The sequence below is a fragment of the Rattus rattus genome, chromosome 6, assembly GCF_011064425.1.
Source record: "Rattus rattus isolate New Zealand chromosome 6, Rrattus_CSIRO_v1, whole genome shotgun sequence".
NCBI classification, from domain to species: Eukaryota; Metazoa; Chordata; class Mammalia; order Rodentia; family Muridae; genus Rattus; species Rattus rattus.
This window is the reverse complement of record NC_046159.1, coordinates 74,934,064-74,952,545: the sequence shown is the minus strand read 5'-3', so window position 1 is coordinate 74,952,545 and position 18,482 is coordinate 74,934,064. Positions and strand designations below refer to the sequence as shown.

The 18,482-nt window shown below is 43.6% G+C and overlaps 1 protein-coding gene across 1 annotated transcript in view; it reads right to left on the bottom strand.

Moving 5' to 3' along the window:
- Positions 1-18,408, bottom strand: part of Polr1a (RNA polymerase I subunit A) — a 63,709-nt gene extending 45,301 nt beyond the window's left edge. The window contains exons 1-11 of the mRNA XM_032906363.1: positions 18,057-18,408; positions 14,438-14,642; positions 12,414-12,563; positions 10,357-10,464; positions 7,893-7,978; positions 7,663-7,766; positions 5,060-5,167; positions 3,572-3,677; positions 3,149-3,311; positions 505-675; positions 193-315 (exon numbers count right to left, since the gene is read on the bottom strand). Coding sequence (XP_032762254.1) covers positions 193-315; positions 505-675; positions 3,149-3,311; positions 3,572-3,677; positions 5,060-5,167; positions 7,663-7,766; positions 7,893-7,978; positions 10,357-10,464; positions 12,414-12,563; positions 14,438-14,642; positions 18,057-18,133 — 1,401 coding nt within the window. The 5' untranslated portion in view covers positions 18,134-18,408. The remainder of the gene's footprint in view (positions 1-192; positions 316-504; positions 676-3,148; positions 3,312-3,571; positions 3,678-5,059; positions 5,168-7,662; positions 7,767-7,892; positions 7,979-10,356; positions 10,465-12,413; positions 12,564-14,437; positions 14,643-18,056) is intronic.
- Positions 18,409-18,482: the final 74 nt, after the last annotated feature.

Sequence of the window (18,482 nt, the reverse complement as noted above, 5' to 3'; positions counted from 1 at the left end):
CTTCTAGGATGGCAATACCATTATGTACCTCAAGTTCCTTCCCTATGGGCTCTTCTTCCTTCCACATGTGAGGCAGTACAAACTATCCCCACTGGAGCCATCTTGATCTACCATCCACTCTGTCCCCAGGCCTCTAAGGCACACCTATCTCCCAGCACCAGTAAGAGATGAGGCCTCTCCCCAAACACACACCATGGGAATCCCGATCTCATTGGTGTTGATGTACATATCTGGGCAGATGACCGAGCGGGCTGCGTAGTCCACTCGCTTTCCCATCATGTGCTTCCGGAACAGGCCTTCCTTCTTCTCGAGGATCTACAGACAGCAAAAAAGTGCCAGAATAATAAATAACTCAATTATGATTATTGTTTTCTTGCTGCTGAACCAGTGTGTATAATGTGTGTTTATTTCTAAACATGCAGATGGGAGCTGGGGATACAGACCGGTTGTCAGCTGTTCATTACTGACCCTCGCTAACGGGATGGGAATCCAACTCACGCTCACCTGTCTTATGCCAGGGTACTTTTCTAGCATCAGTTTGTCCATGTCACTGTCAAACACAATATTGACGTGGCTCTGGAGGCGAATCCAAATATTGTAAAGTTTATCTGTGAGAGACTGTCCTGGAAGCAAACTCAGAAAGGACCGGTCGATAGCACCCGAGGAGTCATTTTCCTGAGAAGATAAAATCCAAGAAAATAAGAATGACTGAAGAAAAACTTGTTTACTCAAAAAAAGGGAGGGAGGGGAAGGTGCTGGTGAGATGGTTCAGTGGTCTGGTTAAGAGCAATGACTGCTCTTTCAGAGGTCCTGAGTTTAATTCCCAGCAGCCATATGGTTGCTCATCTGTAATGGGATCCGATGCCCTCTTCTGGTGTGTCTGGAGACAGTACACTGTACTCATATAAATAATTAAATCTTTATAAGAAAAAAAAAGCCCTGGAAGCTGACGGATGATAAACTGAACTTGTTAGTGTGTCTCAGCAGGTACACATCAGCCCACTATGTATGGACCTGCTTGTCTCTTTAGTAGTAAAATGAACCCGAAATTCATCAGCACAGCAGCACTGTAGTGTACACCTGGAATTACCAGCCACTTGAGAAGTAGAGGTAGGAGAGCAAGATCCTATCTCCAAAATTAAAACTAAACTAAGATGTAAAACATAAGTAGGTTCCTATCTTAAGCTTCTTAATGTCTAGTCTACCGAAACCAAGAGAGTCTTGGCAGCCCTTCCTGTGGGCATCCACTTCAGAGGGGCCTATCAGACGTTACAGGTTTAGGAAAACGTCAGTCAGTGAAGTCATAAACGTGCAGTGGAGTGTTTACCTAGCTTGCAGGAAGCCCTGGCTCCACCTCCAGCAGCACAGAAACTGGCTATGACGGTGCACACAGCAATCCCAGCACTTGGAAGGTGGCAGCAGGGGGTCAGAAGTTTAAGGGCAGCCCTGGTTATATGGTAACTTAAAGGCCAGCATGGGCTACATGAGACCCTGTCTCCAAATAATAATAAACCAATAATAACAGTAATAGTATTACTATTATTTTAAGGCAGGTAGAATAATTTATTAAAAAAAAATAGTTTGCCATATAATATTGTATGTCTTCAGTTATAATGTGAGTCCCAAGTGGGTTAAATTACTGGCTGATCCTCAAGCTTAAATATTTACCTAATCATGTAAAATTATTTCTATTCTAATCCTGCCTCTTCCTCTTATCTATCCAGGGAAGAGAAATACAGAGGTCCTTACAGCACCACCTACTGGCCCCATCTGGCTACATACGGCCTAGGAGATAGAATTTCACCGCCTAGGAGATAGAGTAGTTCAAAGAGAAAACACTGTGTGCAAGCTGAGGACAGGTGACAATGAGAGTGTCACAGTGATAATTTGGATTGTCACCATAACCAAGGAATAAGGGAATCATCTAGGAAGGTACATATAGCCCTGCAGACAACATTAGATTTTCTTACCACCTGCATGATGGCAGAGGCCTGTCTAGTCAAACTCACTGCTTACAGCCACATGACTGCTACTGAAATGAACAAGACCCAGTCCCCTGGCTTCTGGTATGTCCCTAGTCCCTAGGGGACAGCTCCCGGGAGACCACTGCCATGGGAATATAATGATGACCACGAATAGGAAAAACAAGAATATTTCTGATTACTTAAAGGGAGATTGCAGAGGGATCAAGACAGTACTGTTTTGTTTTGTTTTGTTTTGTTTTTCCTAGAGACGGAGTTACTATTGACAAAAGCTTGTCTCTGCCCCTAAGGGTCACCAAGATAAAATCCTCATTCCTAGTCACTGGGCTTGATTATGCTATGATTTCAGTCTTCCATACTAGACCATGGCCTGCAGATGGCAACTGTCTCATGCTGAGGCGCTGTTAAAAGCATGTCCACACTGACTCATCAGTAAAGTTCAGCAGAACCAGACAAAGGATCGAGAAGTCAGCCAAAGCTAAGTGCCAGGAGATGGTGGTGTCACGTTGTGACAGCCCTGGCTTATAGCAGGACCGTCTGAGCAACTGGCATGGAGTCTGAAAGGCCAGTCCAAGGCTAGAGAAAGCCATCTCTATTTACATCCTGACCACAGTCCCGGGATGCAGTGACTTTGGCAAGTGTTCTGAGTACCCAACTTGGCTCAATGTTCACTACAGAGTTGACACAGAAAGGGCTAAGGAATTGTCAGTGGGGATGGTTTTATTCTAGAAAATCCCATTCTACATCGTCTTCCTGGCTGTACTGCTAAAGACCTTACTGAGCCTACAAACACATTCTTAGAGTCTGAGGGAAGATGACTCTTTGGCCCTTCATTAGCAGTTGGTGGTACAGAACAGCCTAGGTGTGAAACCTCACCATAAAGTACATGTACTGTAAAGTGGAGATGAGGCCAAGAAGTCAAAGAGACTAAAACCACTGGCATGATCATTGGATACTGAACCCAAACCACTATCTAGATTTATCTATAATCAGGCCTGTGCTTGTCCCAACAAGTCACACTGCCGACCAGGGGTGCTGCCCACTGTAGGCAGCATCTTGCAGCAGTCACAACATCTGTGTCCGCACAGGGTTAGAACCAAGTGTTCTTGCTCTTACCACACCTGTCCTTGACCGAGAAATTATGTCAGCACCAAGGCAGCTCTGACCTTGTCTATGGTGAGTTCTGTCATCTCACAGGGCAGTTTCTGTTCTTGGGCCATCACTGCCAGAAGTTTCCGGATCAAAACTGCATCCTTCATGACCGCTTGCAAATTCACTGTCTGGCCATTAGTGAACATCTGGTCACCCAGGCGATTGATGGGACGATACCTACAGGGTGACATACAGGCTTCATGAATGTTCTTTAGCCTCTTAACCTATTTACTGAAAATAACACAGCTCAGTCTGTTCACAACAACCATCCATGTCTAGGACAACCAAGTAACAGAGAGTGCTCGGGCCACTACCTGCAAGCTTGGTTTGGTAGCTGTTTCATTTCTCAGTGGCCCAACCCTTCCAGGCTCTCCAGTGTGTCCCTGCTCAATTCCTCAGCCCACCCTTTTCATGCAAAGTAAGTTAAAAGGAGTTACCTGGATGGCGGTACCACGATGAAATCTAGAAAGAACATACTGGGGTTGAAACTGGACTCTGGGCCAATATCATCCAATCCCGAAAAAAGATAATTCAGGAAGAATCCTGTGTTGAAATAAAGTAACCAACAAGACATTAAAGCCTATGTATAGAAACATAAAGATGTTACTAAGAAAAAAACAAAACAAAACAAACAGGATATGGGATCCTATGCCGAATAAGAAAATACTTTTTATAAAAATGAACCAAAATTATCCTGAGTATGTGACGGCTTGTATGCAAGTAAGATAACATATAGACTCTGATGGACAACAGTGCTTAAGTAAGGAAATGAGCTATGAAGGAATAGGAAATTTTAGCCTCCCCCCCACCCCCACCCCCACCCCCACGGCTCGGAATCTTATATGCAAAATTAAATGCTTGCTATTTTGGACTCTGGACAAAATTAATCAAAATAAAAAAAACAAGTCAAATAAAATTTTGTCTTTTAAAAACAAAAAATGAAATGAAACATCCTTTCTAATGGATATGCCAAGAGGGCTCTTCTGGATCAAAGATGTATGTGACCTAAAACTGCCTGGAGAAAATGGACCAAGCGTGAATAAAGCCTGCCACAGAAAGCGCTTCACTAACTTGGTACTTTTTCACTCTTGTACCCCTGGTGATGATACCATGGTTGTCTATGAGCACTTCCTGTGCAGAGACCAGAGTCGATGCCCAGAACACCGTCTTAGATGGCTGAGGATTGAATACTCTGCATAGACCACGTTATATATTCAAAAAGGGGATAAAGAGTTCCCTTTTTACAGGGAACTGAAATATACGAAAGTTCATTCTTGGGGCTGGAGTGATGGCTCAGAGGTTAAGAGAACTGACTGCTCTTCCAGAGGTCCTGAGTTCAAATCCCAGCAACCACATGGTGGCTCACAACCATCTGTAATGGGATCTGATGCCCTCTTCTGGTGTGTCTGAAGACAGATACAGTGTACTTACATATAAAAAGTTCATTCTTTGATTCACAAAAGGAATCCCCACAGAACATTTACAAGGTCTTTTTTTGGGTTCAAGATGGTCTCACTAAGTAGCGTTGACTGTCCTGGAACTCACTATAAAGAGCATGCCTTGAACTCACAGAGCTCCACCTGCCTCTGCCTCCCAAGGGCTGAGACTACAGGTGTATGCCAGCTACCCAGCTAAAGCATCTTTTCAGTGGACATTTGACATAGATGCGAGGCAATAAGCCCTCCAGAAATGCTCCAGTGCAGCAGTGGCTGGGCTCAGCTGCATCAAGTTCTTCGTGGTGGGTGTGACCTACCCTGCTCCTTTATGGCTCTAAGTCAATGTGCCTGAAGCTTGCCCGAGACCAATAGATAGATTGCAGGTAAGAGCTACATTAATTAGAACTTCTGTTAAGGTAGTAAGAGGGTGGTCTAAAGAAATGAACCAGGAAATCAAATCCACAGTCAGACAGGCTATTTCTCTAGCACCTTCATTCTTCCAAATGGCGAAAAGATGTTCTTGGGCGCTGCTTGGGGTCAAGTATCCTCGTTTCCCCATCTGAGCCTCATCAATTCCTGGAGCTGCTGGTGCTCCTTCTGTAATGAGATAAACCCTTTTTTGTCCCCATTCTTGAAACGACCATAAACATCAATGTACAGAGCAGCATCTCTTCAACCCAGATTTCTACCACACTGATTTCTGGAGTACTGAACGCAACACACTATTATATAAAACCAGAGAAGAGCACAAGAGGGCATCCCACCAGCTCACATTAACATAACTATTTTCACTTTTAAATATTCTTTCCCAGTGCTTTGGCTCATGTAAATACTTTGCACGACACAGATTTTTGCCAGGCATGGTAGCACAGGTCTATTACCCCAAGGACTCAGGCGGATGAGGCAGAAGGATCATGAGTTTTAGGAAAACGTGGGCTAACAGTGAGATATTACCTCAAAAACCCCCAAAATCTTCCATGGATTTGTTATCATCAAAACCCTGCTATTTGGTGTTCTAGGGGAGCACACGAACGAACAGCTGCTATACAGCTTTTCTCTGACCGCCTTTCTGCTTGTTACTGAGACAATCTTAAGTAGCCCAGGCTAGCCTTGACTTCCTGACTATAGAGAGCCCTTTGGGGCTACTTCCTTCTAGACACTTGGCAGGAATCTGACACTATTGGGACAACTGAAATAAGCGCAAGGCAGAAATCTGGCTTTGGGCTTGGGCTGGGATACTGATTACTGATAGAATATGCACCTGGCATGACCAAGGTCTTGGGTTTAATCCCCAGTACTGGAAGAAAACAAGTAACATCATCTTTATGGACACAGGACTCACCAGAGAGGGTCAGGGAAGCAAAAGTAAAAATAAACGTAGGGAGACTTTTTTAAATTGTGTGAGTGTGAGAACGCATGTGCCATATGTGTGCACATACAGAAGTCACACATACGGAAGCTGTCTTCTCACTCAACTACTTTTGGGAGTTGGTTCTCTTTGAGTCCTGGGACTAGAACATAGATTTGTGCCCTAAGCACTTTAATCCACTGAGCATTCTTACTAGTGCTACTTCATCATTGGACATCTGCCCCAAACTGGAGCTATTATCAAAAATTCTGAACATCTCTGTTTTCAGGGTCTTAGCATTTTCTAGGACAACCTAGAGGGCCATGGTAGCAACTGTCAGTGGTGCTAAGAGAAAATGTTTCTATGGCCATTTGTAGGAATGTGAAGGAAAACCCACTCTTGTGCTATTAGCTGTTCACTATCAGTCTTTCACTCGCTATCTTTCTAACAGGGTGCCGATCCCACTCTGGGTCCTAGAATACAGAAAGGCCATGACCAAAATAACCCACAAGCTTCGAATGAGGTTTGTAAGTTAATACCCACATGCTAGTGCTGGTGGATGCCTGCTCAGAGATATCGAAAAGGATACAAATTAACCAACTTAAAAAAGACTTTATGGGACTTTATTCAGAAAGTCTGAATTTGCTCTACAATAAAAGGTCTATTAAAAACCAGCACAGATTTGTTATTTACACCAATGTTTGCCAGAGTCTCAAAGCAAAAGACTGAACATTCTTCTCAGGGTGGGTTGGGCAGAGATGAGTGCATACGAATGCATTTTCCTGCCTCCTCCATATCCGCAAGCCCTAGACAAGGTTCACTGATGATGTTATCTGCTGCACCTTCATGGATGTGCCTCAGCTCTGGGTGGGCTCTGCAACTGCCACTTGTGTGAGCTGCCAACAGGTCTGAGAAGCAGTCGCCCTGAGCCTCTCACAGCATACAACAGAGCCAAGAGCACATCGCAGGTTCTGTGTTTTCTGACTTGGCATACAGATTATATGATAAAAAATGAATCAGAGCGCCTAGTAAACACATACAGCCAGATACAGACTAGTTTCAGTACTTCTCAAACTACCTTATTAATTCTCACTTCAGAATTAAACAACTAAAACCACGTTAAAAAAGGAAAGTTGTTCATCCCAGTTTTTTCTCTACACCCCATGAACGGAGCAGAGCTGACAAGATGACTTCTGTCTACACAGATAGTCAGGAGCAACTGGCAGGAAGTCCTCATGTTTTCCTGAGTTCTTTCAATTTTTAAATATTCAAAATAAATCCATACTTGCTACATAATAAAATACTTAAAACGCTTGCCAGGCAAAACTAAAAGTTCTTATTCAATAAGCTTTCGATGGTTGGGTATTGTGTCGAATACCTGTAATACCAGAATTTCAGAATGATCAGGTTAAGGCCAGTTTACACTACAAGAGATCCTGTCACAAAACAAAACAAACTCTTTCAAAGAAACAACCACATACTCCTAGCACTAAAGGAAACTAAAGGCAGGAAGATTGAGAGTTTGATGTCAGCCTAAGCTGCATAGCAAGATCTTGTCTCAAAACACCCAAAACAAAGGCACCTGTAGGGCACTGTCTCCTAGCATAGCCCCTGCTGCCCCTTCCCTGGTGACAGGCCTGGGATGGGTCTTCCTCAAGCTCTCCCAGAGACCTAAGAAGCCTAGAAACATCTGAAGCCACACATGAGAAAGTGGCTAGAACTCCTAAGAGATCCAGCTGCTTACCTGGGAGTTCTGCATCCTTCTGGCCAGACTTCTTGTGCACCATGGCTGGATATGTTATTGTTAGCTTACTATTGTGCTCCTTTCGAACCACTGACCGTCCCGTCCTACACACAGGGAGATTTGTAGAGAGAAACAAACCCCAGTGAGACATTTAATAATGGTGCTGAGTGATTAACCAAAGCCATCTCAAGCAAGGAACAGGAAGGGGACGGCTGAGGGCCAGCACTCACTTGCAGTGTGGACAGCGCTTAGCAGCCATGTGTGTCTTCCAGAAGTGAGCGACAAGTTTGCTTCTGCTCTCGCACACATTTTTCACCTGTTTAAAAAGTCAGAGAATATTAGAGTGATTTATTTCTAGGTAGGTCTCACTTTGTAGCCCAGACTAGCCTCAAATTTGTAATCTTCTCGCTTCAGCCTCTCAAATAATGGGATTATAAATGTGTACTACTGTACCTGCAGCAGAGTGCCACTCTGAAGAGGATCCAGTCTGTATGCTTTGAATGGTTTTTCACTTTTTATTTACCTAAATTGCCCAGTGGTGGTTTGAATGAGAAATGTTCCCGAAAATTCAACCATTTGGACACTTACTTGGTCCCAAGCTGGTTGCACTGTTTGGAGAGGTTATGAAAGCTTTAGGAGGTCTGGTTGGGGGAGGCGTATCAGTGGAGACAAACTTTAAGAGTTCACAGACCTGCCCCACTTTCAGTGTGATTTCTGCTTCATGTTTGTAGCGGAGACTGGGAGATTGGTCTCTCAGGCTGGGGCCTCCTGCCATTACAGCTCCACTGGAGAAGTAAATAAACTCCTTCCTCACAGCAACAAAAACTAAAATACACCCTCACTTAAACAGATGTGGTCTTTCTATAGGTAATCAAACATTATCAAGGACAAGGAACCGAGGTTCCTCAAGAGGTGCTTTTTGGTCTTGAAATTGCCAACTGCATCCTATTCCCTAGCACACATGTGGTGTGGACTTTGATGAATCAGCTGGAAATGATGCAGAGCCTTTGACCAGGAAACACTAATATCTCTGTGTGGACCAGTACTCATTCGTACTCTGTGGTTTGTCACTCGGGCAATCTCTGCATTCTTGGTTTATTTACTAAAATGTTCAGAAGATCCTGTCACTCTCATGTACAGTAGCACAGACACTGCCCACGGTCTCTCTTGCTAAAGGACAGACTGACTCCCAAACTGAGACAACTTCACAGAGGACTGTGAATATGACACTGACATACTGCACCTTTGGGCATATTTTTAAAAGATGTACTGACTGTAATTAAAAATTCTCATCTGCTCTGTATCCTAGTATGGCACTGCAGAAGTCAGCTACAGCAGATGAACACAGATTGTTCTGTCTCAACATCAGTAATCATTTGGACAAGAATCTACAGTTGGCGATGGAACGACCCAAGGCACATATAACACATGAGTATATAGTTAAAGGCAGCCAAGCATGAGCAAAGTAGGCAGCAGGAGGCAGAGCACAGCCAGAGTTGAGGAGAGCGCCTGGCTAAGCTCTCCCAGCTCCCCAAAGCCTCTGTCAGGATCCAGGTGCTGTTCACTGAGGCCAGATTAACACTCACTGCCCAAACATCAAGGACTTCCTTCACTGTCCCGAACCTACGCAGATGTGCCAGGATGAGGTTTTTCAAGAACACAACTAAGAAAAAAACATTTCCTGAAAAGGAGACTCTTTTTTTTTTAAATTCAAATTATGCAAATGTATGTTTGTCAGTGTGCAGGTAGGTATGTGCATGTGAGTGTTGGTGACCACAGAGGTCAGAGGTATCAGGGCTCTCTGAAGCAGGTGGTTGTGAGCCATCTACCATGGGTGCTGGGGGTCAGACTCCAGTGTTCTCAAGAGCAGTAACTGCTGAGTCCTTTCTCTCAGCAACAGCTCTGAGTTCTCACAGGGCGACTCTTGGAAGAAATGATAGGAAAAGCAAAGGCAACGTCACTACTGCCTTTAACTGTAATGTCATCCTTCTGGATACATCTTGACTATTTAACATGACCTTCATCATAGTATCAGACCAAGAACATAAACTTTCTCAGAAAGCTATGACTAAGAAAGATCAAGAATCCATTAGGGGGCTTGGAATAAGTGCAGGTTAATTTAGCTTTTAAGACAAGCCTCAGGGTGTGGCTGGGCTCTCCCTGATGCTTCCCCAGATGGTTCTCAGGGTTCCCGACATGGTGATTCTCTTGGCCTCAAATAGGTCCCACCCAGAAGCTTTCTGAACTTCCACAGTCCTGCTCTAGACCAATTAAGTGGTATGATACCTGGTCATAAAATGAGTTCAACTTGAAGTTCCTTCTTACAATTGATTACCTACACCACTCATTCAGAGCAAATGAATTCTTTCACAGATGCCTCAAGGGAGAGATAAGATAGCAGGGATTTAGAAAACGTACAGGGCAGGGGATGGAGTGGAGGTAGAGACAATGTTCCCACACAGTCGCGTGCTGGATGCTATACTTACTCTAGTGTCATCTAACCCTGCTGGTAGCCATAAAAGAGGAAATGAACATTCAAAAATTTGCAAAATCATGCAACTCATAAGAGAGAGCTGGGCCTGAAAACTAAGTCTACCCTGGGAAGCCAGAAACCCGTGCAAATGACACATAGAGAAACTGTGGTCACTATACTAAAAGCAGATCATTACACAAAGGTAGATGTTGGTAACTTACATGTGCACCCTGGGACCCCAGGAGGTTATTCTGCAGAATTTTGCTTGTGTACTCTTCTAACTCTTCTTGAATTTCGAAGGCAGAAGGATCTGAAGTTTCTTCCAGAAACTGAAAAAGAGGAAAACTATTGTGTTACTGCAGTAAGTAAATGTCTGAGGAATACCGTGGTTGGTTTTTCAAGAGCAGAGATCAATCTCGGAAATAAAACCATAGCTACTGTGTTTTAAAACTGCAGGACTACGGATGTCATCAGTGGTGGGGCTGAGCCACTCAGAGTATATGTGAGCTGTGGCCCACGCAGTATCCATTTGAAGCTCCCAAATGATGCAGGAACAGAAATCAACAATCTAGAATGAGAACAAAGATGCTATCACACGGGACATCACCGCTTCCCAACCCCAACAAAGGGTAACCCCTTAGGAAAGAACACTTGTACAATTGTACAGGTAGACCAGGGCCCCACCGGAGTGAAGCAGGATGCCTCCTTTCTGAAGGAAGGCAGCAGTACCTAGCATGGTTGCTAGCAATCAAAAGGAAGTGTACCATGAGTAGGGGACAGGAGGGGGTTTCTAATATCAAAGGCTGCCAAATAGATACAGGATTACATGTCTATTTGCACATTTTAGAAGAACAAAGAAAATAATGATGGGGGCATATGAAAAGAAGATTAAATTTGGATGAGAATTTTTGCTAATGGCAGAAATCTGTCCAGACCTGTTAGACTGAATCTCCACCTCAGGTGCTGAGTGCCAAAGGCAAACCTTCTTTCTTTCCTAAAGCATGGCCCTGAGCTCCCTGAACGAGTCGCACAGAACGACTGCGAGACACGAAATGCAGGCACTGTCCTACCCAATGCCTGCAGGATTTCTCATCTTCTACTAACTCTTTTTAGGGCATTTTATAGAGAACTTCTTGAGGCTGAAAAGATGGTTCAGGAACTAGGAGCACTAGCTGCTCTTACCCGAGACATGAGTTCAACAATCAGAATCCACAGGGTGGCTAACTACCTTCTGTAGCTGCAGTTCCAGGAAACCCAATGCTCTCCTCTGGCCTCCAAGGCACACACATATACATCCAGGCAAAATACTCATACACATAAAGTAAAATAAAGTAAAAATAAAATAAATAAATACATAAATAAATAAGAGAAGCTCCTTAACTAATTTTATAAGACTGAAAACTGGGGCTGGAGAGATGGCTCAGTGGTTAAGAGCACGGACTGCTCTTTCAGAGATCCTGAGTTCAATTCCCAGCAACCACATGGTGGCTCACAACCATCTATAATGTGATCTGGTGTGTCTGAAGACAGCTACAGTGTACTTGTATACATAAATTAAATAAATAAATCTTTAAAAAAAAAAAAAAAAAAGACTGAAAACCACATCTAGCAACACATTACAAAGCAGTACATATCACTGGGCTTGGTGGCACAGACCTTCAATCTCAGTACTCAATAGGCAGAGGAGGGAGGATTTCTCTGAGTTCAAGGCTAGCCTTGTCTACAAAGCAAGTTCTAGGCTGACCAGGGCTTTAACAGGGATATTATTTAATAAAACCTTACTATAATAATCCAAACAGTAAGTTAACAGTAATAAGCTACTACCATCTAAATCCGGACACCATTCAAGCTTTCAAAGCTCTCTCTCTCTTTTTTTTTTTTTTTATTAACTTGAGTATTTCTTATATACATTTCGAGTGTTATTCCCTTTCCCGGTTTCCGGGCAAACATCCCCCTCCCCCCTCCACTTCCTTATGGGTGTTCCCCCCCCACCCTCCCCATTGCCGCCCCCCCGACAGTCTAGTTCACTGGGGTTCAGTCTTAGCAGGACCCAGGGCTTCCCCTTCCACTGGTGCTCTTACTAGGATATTCATTGCTACCTATGAGGTCAGAGTCCAGGGTCAGTCCATGTATAGTCTTTAGGTAGGGGCTTAGTCCCTGGAAGCTCTGGTTGCTTGGCATTGTTGTACATATGGGGTCTCGAGCCCCTTCAAGCTCTTCCAGTTTGAGAACAACATACAAGCATCTCTTGACATCCTGGTTTCCATTATCAACCTACCCTGCTGAGAATCCGCTCAAGCTCGTAGACTGCTTGTAGGGCTCCAACGTCCAGGACCTTCAGCTGGCAGACCAATAGGTGAATTGCAGCCCGAGGACAAGTCAGCATATGACAATTTAAACAGGAGCCTCGCAGCAGCAGGTAGAGTTTCTAAAGAGTGGGGGCAAAAGTAAATGGTGCATCAGAAAGAGACACAGTGGTGATTTTCAGTGCATACAAGAGATTTTTCTTTCCTTAAGAATTTCCTTAGGAATTCTACCTCTGCTTCTAGGCCTCTATAGCCTGTGGACCTTAACAACTAGACAAACATTTTTCTTTTATGGTTTCATTTTAAAGCATTCAAATTTCAAACTCACAATAAGATACATGGTCTGAGAACAGGAATTCCTTTTGTTTTACATCAATAAATAGTTATAACACTTAACTAAGACAACAGCTTTCTTTAATGTGCTAATATGCTATGTCTGAATATACGCCACAATCTGAAAATTAAAAAAGAACTCCTGGGGACTGAACTGAACACACACCAGTGCAGTCTAGACAGGAGCTTCATCTGGATGTTATTAGTCTTCCTTCTGCAGCTTTGCTTCTCCTGCCAAAAAGTTACACTGTGGGGTCACCTGGAAAGCCAGAGGCCTTGGGAGCACCAGAATTCCCTCTATTACTAGGGAGGTGACTGCCACTGAGCTTTCTGAAGGGCACAGAACCCTTGAAGCAAAAAGGGATAAATCAGTGCATCAGACCCTGAGTCTTGGATGGGGGGATGAGGGGCTCACTCAACTTTTCCCTCTCACATGAACAGAATCAAGCTGTAGCTTTTTCAACTGGAATCAGACTGAAATTCTCTGGGTAAGTCTGCGGGGTAAGCTGAAGCTACAAGGTAAGCATTCCTAATGCCCTCGAGACTCTAAAATGCCAGACTTCTTGAGCCCTGACATACAAACAAATCCAACACCCGACTTCATGGTTATGGACTGAAGTAAGAATGTAGGCACATTAGAAATACATATAACTCCCTTCAGGCTGTGTATATGAGACATATATGTATATGTATACACACATACACATACACACACACACACACACACACACACACACACACACACACACACTCTGTTCCTTCAGGCTGTGTATATGAGGTACATGTACACTCTGTTCCTTCAGGCTGTGTATATGAGGTACATGTACACTATGTTCCTTCAGGCTGTGTATATGAGGTACATGTACACTATGTTCCTTCAGGCTGTGTATATGAGGTACATGTACACTATGTTCCTTCAGGCTGTGTATATGAGGTATATATACACTATGTTCCTTCAGGCTGTGTATATGAGGTACATGTACACTATGTTCCTTCAGGCTGTGTATATGAGGTATATATACACTATGTTCCTTCAGGCTGTGTATATGAGGTACATGTACACTATGTTCCTTCAGGCTGTGTATATGAGGTACATGTACACTATGTTCCTTCAGGCTGTGTATATGAGGTACATATACACTATGTTCCTTCAGGCTGTGTATATGAGGTACATGTACACTATGTTCCTTCAGGCTGTGAATATGAGGTACATGTACACTATGCTCCTTCAGGCTGTGTATATGAGGTACATATACACTATGTTCCTTCAGGCTGTGTATATGAGGTACATATAAACTATGAGTGAATTCTCTGTTTATACTTGGGTTCCATTCCTACAATATCAGCATTACATAGGCTTTATAAGTATTCTTTTTTTTTTTTTTCCTTTTCTTTTTTTCGGAGCTGGGGACCGAACCCAGGGCCTTGCACTTGCTAGGCAAGCGCTCTACCACTGAGCTAAATCCCCAACCCGGCTATAAGTATTCTAAAATCTGAATTTCTAAACACTTTTGGTCTCAAGCATTTGGACAATGGACACTCAGTGTGTACCATTCTAGGTCCATAAAGAGATTTTTGGGTTTTTTCCTAAAGAAAGAGGAACAAGAGGTGATGCCCACAACCCCAGAAGTCCCAAGACCCACATGCCCAGGGCAACACATACATCGAAGAGGAGAGGGTTGTACACTGTGAGCGGGAGGTCAATGTGGCCCAGGTGTCCGGAGCAGTTGTTGAAGTCCTGCACACAGGTAGAGCATACTTCTTTGGAATCTGCAGGACCCAAAGCCAAATCATACAGGCCATCTGCCGAAGGGTTTCCCAGGCTGTCCACATAGCGAGGATTTGTAATGGACTTAACACTTAACTTCCTGAGGAGATTAAAGAAAGACCCAGGGAAAGCTCAAGTTATTAAGTCTCTGATGTAGAAGTGAGAGAGGCATGCTATAAACCAGACCCGACTAAAAGCCTGACTAAACTTGTTGAATGGAGGAAATTTCAAACAAGAACTGAAGTAAATCATAAACAGAACGTACCTTATGCAAGGTTTTATCACTTTGTTTCATGGAACTGTCAAATAACTAGCCATGTACACCAAGAGATGCATGGTATTGTGCCACATGTGACAGTAAACATCATACAGCCTATGTGTGCTCTACCCAACTGTACTTGGATGCTCATACAATGCAACAGTTGGAGAGTCTCCTTAGTCACATAAATACACTTCTACAAAGCCAATGTTGCCTTTTAAATCTCTTCTAACTTAGAAAATTGAGGGGAGCCAGACTGCCTGACTTCCTCAGAGGCCCCGATGAAAGGACAAAGAAAACATCAGTTTTGCATCCAGAAGTGGACTTGACAATCTAGGGGAGGAGCCAGTGCCTCAAAGGAGTCAAGGTTACAGCTTCTTTGGACCCAACCAACTCTTCCCTCTGGGCTAGGGTTACCAGTCCTAAAGCAGCCATGTCTGAGGTATCCTGCATTCTCTTTGCCAACATTGTATAATTTAGCTCTCTGCTGACCTTAGCCGTTTCCCCACTACAAAGAGTATATCGGCTTGTTTGGCATGAGACATAGCTTGTACAAGACCTCCTTTCATCCCATATCAGTTCCCCTCCAGGACCAGGTCCAGGTTAGAAAATAAGCGTAAGGACAAAGATTCTGCACGATTTTGCACTCTAGTGAGAACAACAAATCAGTGAGTTGTGTGGTCAAGTAAACTGATGGCGGTCCATAAAGAGCCGGGAGACTCCCATGGTCAATGCCACTGTAAGGACCAAGGCTACAAAGAGGCAGATCTGTGCTGTGGCTCTCATTAACGTGACCTTGCTGCTAAGCTAATGTCAACAGACACTTTATCTAACTCAATGGTGTGTATGCGGTCTCTTCCCCCAGCATGGATTCGGTAATACTGAACAAATTACTCAGCTGTCATGTTTTTCAATTCTAATTTTTGAAACTGCAATAAAATATACATAAAATCTAACATGTTAACCACTTTTAGAGAGCAGTTCACTGGTATTAAGAATGTAACACTGAGCCAAGCAGTGGTGGCACACGGCTTTCATCCCAGCATTAAGGAGGCAGAGGCAGGCAGATAACTGGGAGTTCCAGGACAGCTAGGGTTACAGAGAAACCTTGACTCAAAAAACCAACCAACCAACCAACTTAAAAAAAAAAAAAAAAAAAAAAAATCTGTCAACATATACACCCCTCTTTCACAAACTAAAAGGAATTGCCTTTCTACCATAACACCTGGTTTGTATTAGGCCTCTGCTATGTCACCTACATATCAAATTTTACTCCCTTTTATGTCTCCTGCGATGGCCACAGGTCGGTTCTTCAGACATGCCCCGACTGTCCTTTTCTTTCTCTTCCATTCTCATACCTATCCAGTCCTGTCCATCCTCCAATGGCTGACAAATTTATTCTGAAGTACAAATGTAACCAAGCTAACATCACCCTTATAACCTTTCTAGGTCTGCCCTTGGAAAAAGGGTATTTTGTATAACCCACCACAGTGGTTCTCAGCCTTCCTAATGCTGGAACCCACATAATACAGTTGCTTATATTCAACTTAAAATTATTCCATTGCTATTTCATAACTGTAATTTTGCTTCTTTTATGAACTGCAATGTAAATGTTTGATAGCTGACCCACAAAGAGGTCGAAACTCACAGGCTGAGCACTGCTGACCTACCAAGGTTTCCCTTGATGAGACCCATGCTGAAAGTTTTGGATCTGGCACTGAGTAACTAATGCTCCCTTTTATGGAGTTAGGGACTGATAGCTTTCCTTCTTCTTCAGATTAAATGCCATGCCCTTAAAATGACATGGGTGCTGGGGTCCTGCTCTCTGACCTCACTTTACTCTAGTCACCTTGGCCTCCTTGCTGTTCCTGAAAACCACAGGTAGTGAAGGTTTTAAATATTCATAGTACGTAGAATATTCACAAATGCTCAAAAGAAAAACATGAAAAGCCACCTGTCATCCTCAAATCAATGCAAATCAAAACTACACTGAGATACCCCCCCAACCCATTACTATATGATCAAAACCACACACACACACACACACACACACACACACACACACACACACACACACACTAGAAGGATGTGGAGAAAGTGAAATCTTTACGATGGTGCGGTAATTATGAAAAACAGAATTAACTCTTCTGCAAAAAGTTAAAAATGGCATTAATGTTTGAACCAGGAATTCTGAGTCTGGGTATGTTCACACATCTTACTAGAAGCAGTATTCACAATTGCCAAAAACTGGAAATAGCCCAAATGTCCACCAGTGGATGAGCTGATGAAATGGCATGTATATATACCATGTACTATTATTTACTTAACCCTAAATAGGAAATAAGTTCTGATCTACTTATCTATAATTTTGAGAACAGTATGCTACGTGCATAAGCCAGTCACAACAAGACAGGCACTGACTGATTCTGTTTATTTGAATAGGAACAGTCAGAGTAAGTGAAATAGAAAGTAAAAAATGGGGGTTGGGGATTTAGCTCAGTGGTAGAGTGCTTGCCTAGCAAGCACAAGGCCCTGGGTTCAGTCCCCAGCTCCGAAAAAAAAAACAAGAAAAAAAAAAAAAAATGGTTGCCATGCGGCAGGGGCAGAGAAATGAAGGCTGACTGATTATATATGGAGCTTGCATTTGCAGGGTTAAGTGTTCTAGAGGTGGGGGTAGTGGTGATGTTACCACAGTGTGATGTGACTTTTCGAGACAAGGTTTTTCTCTGTCCACGCAGTTCTGGAACTCACTTTGTAGACCAGATTGGTCTCAAACCAGAGATCCTCCTGCCTCTGCCTCCGGAACGCTGGGATTAAAGGCGTACACCACCACCACCGCCCAACGCAAGTTGAGTTTTAATGCAAGTCTGAGAAGTGTGTATGCTATCGTGATCAAAATGAGGATTAAAGAAGAGCCCCCAGGACTTCATAACCGGACCGGGGTTTTGATCCAAGATTTAAAAGTTCATCATCACTTGGACCAGGAGAGACTAATTAGTAAGTTGATAAGCATGTGACGTAATGAGAGTATAAATGACATAAAACTAATTGATTAATGAGGAAGATGAACGTATGAAAATTCAGCAAGGCAGAAAATCCCACTTTCAGAGCATTCATTCCCACTACATGCACGCAGGTGCGAGTCAGCCAGACCCCTGCTCCCCGGAATGGCTCCGCTCAAAGCCTTCTGGGAATCGTAGTTCCCGACTCCAAATTCCACAACCCTGCTCTATATACATCCCACCAACCCCTTACTTGAGCTCCTCGGCCGAATACATCCCGAAGGAAATGCCCTGAAGCCGCCGCCATGGCGTGTGCTTGGAGGCCAGCATCTTCCGAGTCAGTTTTGAGGTTCGTCCCTACGAGAGAAGTTCCAGTCAGCCACGGAGTACTCCACTTCAAGCTTCTAGCGCAGAGCCACCATGTGTTTTCCACTGCGCTTGCGTGCGGGAAACGCGGCCCACCGTATTGGCTTGGACGAGTTCACTTTTGCTTTCGGGGTGAGGTAGGAGTGGAAAAAAACAGTCTCGAAGTCCTCATCCAGTTTAAAAACAAAATTACACAGGAGACGTTAGAACAGCATTTCAGGTAAATTTGTTCGAGGTGAATAATATATACTGAACCTTCCGTTGTTAGTCTTACCAAACATGACCTTGTAACCACCCATTTGGAGATGAGATG